The sequence below is a fragment of the Dendrobium catenatum genome, unplaced genomic scaffold, assembly GCF_001605985.2.
Source record: "Dendrobium catenatum unplaced genomic scaffold, ASM160598v2 fragScaff_scaffold_1557, whole genome shotgun sequence".
Lineage (NCBI taxonomy): Eukaryota > Viridiplantae > Streptophyta > Magnoliopsida > Asparagales > Orchidaceae > Dendrobium > Dendrobium catenatum.
The window spans coordinates 2161305-2164409 of record NW_021320019.1 but is presented as its reverse complement, the minus strand read 5'-3'; the positions used below and the strand labels follow the sequence as shown (position 1 = coordinate 2164409).

At 39.4% G+C, this 3105-nt stretch overlaps 1 protein-coding gene across 1 annotated transcript; it reads left to right on the top strand.

The window, feature by feature from the left end:
• The first annotated feature begins 6 nt into the window (after positions 1–6).
• LOC110092349 (universal stress protein PHOS32-like) lies at positions 7–863 on the top strand. Its single transcript, XM_028700574.1, has 3 exons — positions 7–226; positions 316–425; positions 528–863. Exons 1-3 carry the CDS (start codon positions 52–54, stop codon positions 786–788), a joined length of 546 nt encoding a protein of 181 aa, XP_028556407.1. The 5' UTR covers positions 7–51; the 3' UTR covers positions 789–863.
• Positions 864–3105: the final 2242 nt, after the last annotated feature.

The following is a 3105-nucleotide window of genomic DNA, read 5'->3' as shown; positions in this document are numbered from 1 at the left end:
CAGAAAACCAGTACAGAATAAGGAGAAAGGTAGATATCGAAAGAGAGAGAGATGGGAGAGAGGCGAAGGGTGGGGGTGGGGATGGACTTTTCGGCGACGAGCCGGGCGGCGGTGCGGTGGGCGGTCGAGAACCTCGTCCAGGACGGCGACACGATCATCGCCATCCACGTTCATTCCAGCAAGGCCGAGACACCCCAGAAAAAGCTCTGGGGGAACACCGGATCCCGTTCGTTGATCTTAAAATCACCAAATTAATTATCTTTCATTCTTCCAAATTATTTCAAGTGAAGTTCTGATTTGTTAATGACTTTGCAGCACTGATTCCAATGGAGGAACTCAGGGAGATGAATCTGCCCAAGCTGTATGGTATCAATCCAGACCCTGAGATCCTCGACCTCCTCGATTCTACTTCCAGGACAATGAAGGTAAAAAGCTCTCTCTGTGTTACACTTTATTAATAATTTATATATAATTATTTTCTTCATGCACATAAATAAGGAATCTATTAATTTTTTGGCGATGAGCAGGTGAAGGTTGTTTGCAAGATCTATTGGGGTGATCCAAGGGAGAAGCTCTGTGATGCGGTTGAGGATCTTAAGCTTGACTGCCTTGTGGTTGGCAGCAGAGGATTAGGTGTTCTGAAAAGGTTTTCCCTTCTTATATGTCCATTAATGTTTCTTATAAGTATCTTCTTTAGTTTGTTTTTCTACTTATTTTTTCTACTAATATCTTCTTCAAGGGAAGTTAATTTCCTTAATGGATTATCTGCAAGTTATATTATAGTCTAGCATGTTGGGCCCAGTATGGGTTCATGTGGTTGACAAATTAATCTGGCAGTTTCTTTCTCGATTTGTGGTTTAAAAGGCTGGAAGGAATGTTTTTTTTTTTTTTTTCCATTGAATATAATGTTTGAAGAGTACTTTTTTAGTAGACTTTTACTGTGCATCAAGAATGGTTTTGTGAAGAAGAGAACAAGCTGCTATTTGTTTACTCCATCCCGTTGATCATTGCTAACATTTAAATATTTATGTTTTAAAAAAGATTAAATCTAAGCTTGTTTTTTTACAATGAAAAGGAGCTGCGAGATGAGAAAACCAACGCCCACGGTTGCCGGGCAGAGTCCTACATTGGGTTTCCATACCCACACCCACCCACATAGCCATTCATGGGTGGGTATGGATACGCCCAAGGCCTTGTGGGTGAATATGAGTGGGTACTCAATATCGGGGGATAAATTGATTTACATTGCTGATCCATATCCACAATCCTCACTATGCAGTTTGCATTACTGAACCGCGTTGCGACCACGATAAATTTTAATATGCGGCTTGAAAGTTTGCAGCCAAAGCAAAGGGCAATAAGCCTCAAGGTCATCACTCCGTGGCGGATTGCGTTTAAAAAGGGTGGAAAGTGGGTGGGTGGGTACAACATCCCGAAAGTCATCATGAATGGGCGTGGGTGGGCAAAGCTCGCCCGTGTAGAGTGTGGGTACCCAATGGGTACCCAACCAAGACCCCAAGTAGGGCTTTGTTGCCAAGAGGCCATTAACGTGAGTGAGGGTAAGTAATATTAGAAAAGCATTTGCTATATTGGGAAATGTTTATTCATCATTATTTGGGCCCAACAAATAATCAAAGAACCCATCAAGAGTAACCAAACCGAGAGACATGCATCCATTGAAACAGTGAAGTCCATCGTAGAGCATACTATAGCAATAAATGTCCAGTTGCAAACTTTTTCTATTTCTTTCTTGATTTTCAGTTGAATAGTAATGTAGAACATGAAGTTGTTTTGCCAAAAAGTCACTCGTTTCTGTCACGCCAAATAAATAGATCAAGCAGCAAGTGGAGAAAGGCATTTGACAGTAGTAACAACAGCCTCTAAGTCTTTATTTTGGGACATTTAGGTCAATTAAGACAAACTCATATACACATCACATACGCATGCAAGACTCGAACTTAAGACCTTTGGTTGGTAGTGAGAGCTCTCAACCAACAGACCAAGATGAGCTATGTTCTAAATCATTTCTATGATTAAATATTTAAAGGTTGGGACGGAATAGGAAACTAACCGCCCACGGTAACTTGGTAAGCAATAAGTATATTAAACTTAATCTATGAATATCTAGATTACGAGCACAAATCACATTGGCTATTTTACACCCCGCCAGCCAAGCACAACCAAGCAAAAGAAGAGTATCTAATAGCATAAAATTTATGTCAAATAAATAAGTACCAATTAAACTCATTAGATTTCCCTTAATGAGTCCTAATAAAATCCTTGAAGGTAAGACTTTTCTTTCCATGAGATTGGGATAACAGATATAGTATCATGTATATTGATAGTAGCAATTATAGAGAGGTGTCATTCGACATGAGGGAGTTGAGTGGGGAAATTGGGGAGAAAAAGGAAGAAGATTAAAAATTGCATTTACAAAAAGATCCAACAAGGGTTTTCCATTGCATTAGGGTCCCACAAAAAGAGAAAATCTACTGCCATCTGATATAGAGTAGTGTATATTTTTACAAACTAAAAGCAAGTTGTTTAGTATCCTTCCAAAAGGGGGGATACCATGCCAGAGTTATTAGTTTAAGGAGAGAAATATTTCATTTTCAACCATTTAGAGAGCAATATATGGGAGGATAGAAATCCCACAATTGAGAGCATTTATTCAGATCAAAATTTGTTCCGAGGGCGCTGCCTCTCGACCCCTATTTGTTCATCGTTGTACGCTTCACAGATATGTCGGGGGTCGGCGTTGTTCATCGTTCCCTAACAATAACATCTCTACACAATGTGTTTAATTATATTGGGGCAATTGTGCAAATACCATAGTATTTTAAATTTTTTAGGGTGGGAATTTGATAGGAAATACTTGATTTCAAGTATTTCCTAATCACTTTGGAAACAAATCTCAAGAACAACTGCTGTCCACAGCAGGAAAACAGCCCAAAACTAAGGGAAAACAGAGAAAAAAACTGCAGAAAACGTGGAGAAAAAGACTTGTATTTTACTAATAGATGCAAGGAAAATAGCAAAGATACAAGGATCCTCTATTCGAGAGGAGAATCGCACTCTCCCAATCTCTAGAATTTGATCTAGAGC

Coding starts and splice junctions, on each gene's coding strand:
- LOC110092349 (XM_028700574.1), top strand. CDS start 52: ATGGGAGAGAGGCGAAGGGTGGGGGTGGGGATGGACTTTTCGGCGACG. Junction 227..315: donor CTGGGGGAACACCGGATCCC/GTTCGTTGATCT, acceptor ATGACTTTGCAG/CACTGATTCCAATGGAGGAA. Junction 426..527: donor CTACTTCCAGGACAATGAAG/GTAAAAAGCTCT, acceptor GGCGATGAGCAG/GTGAAGGTTGTTTGCAAGAT.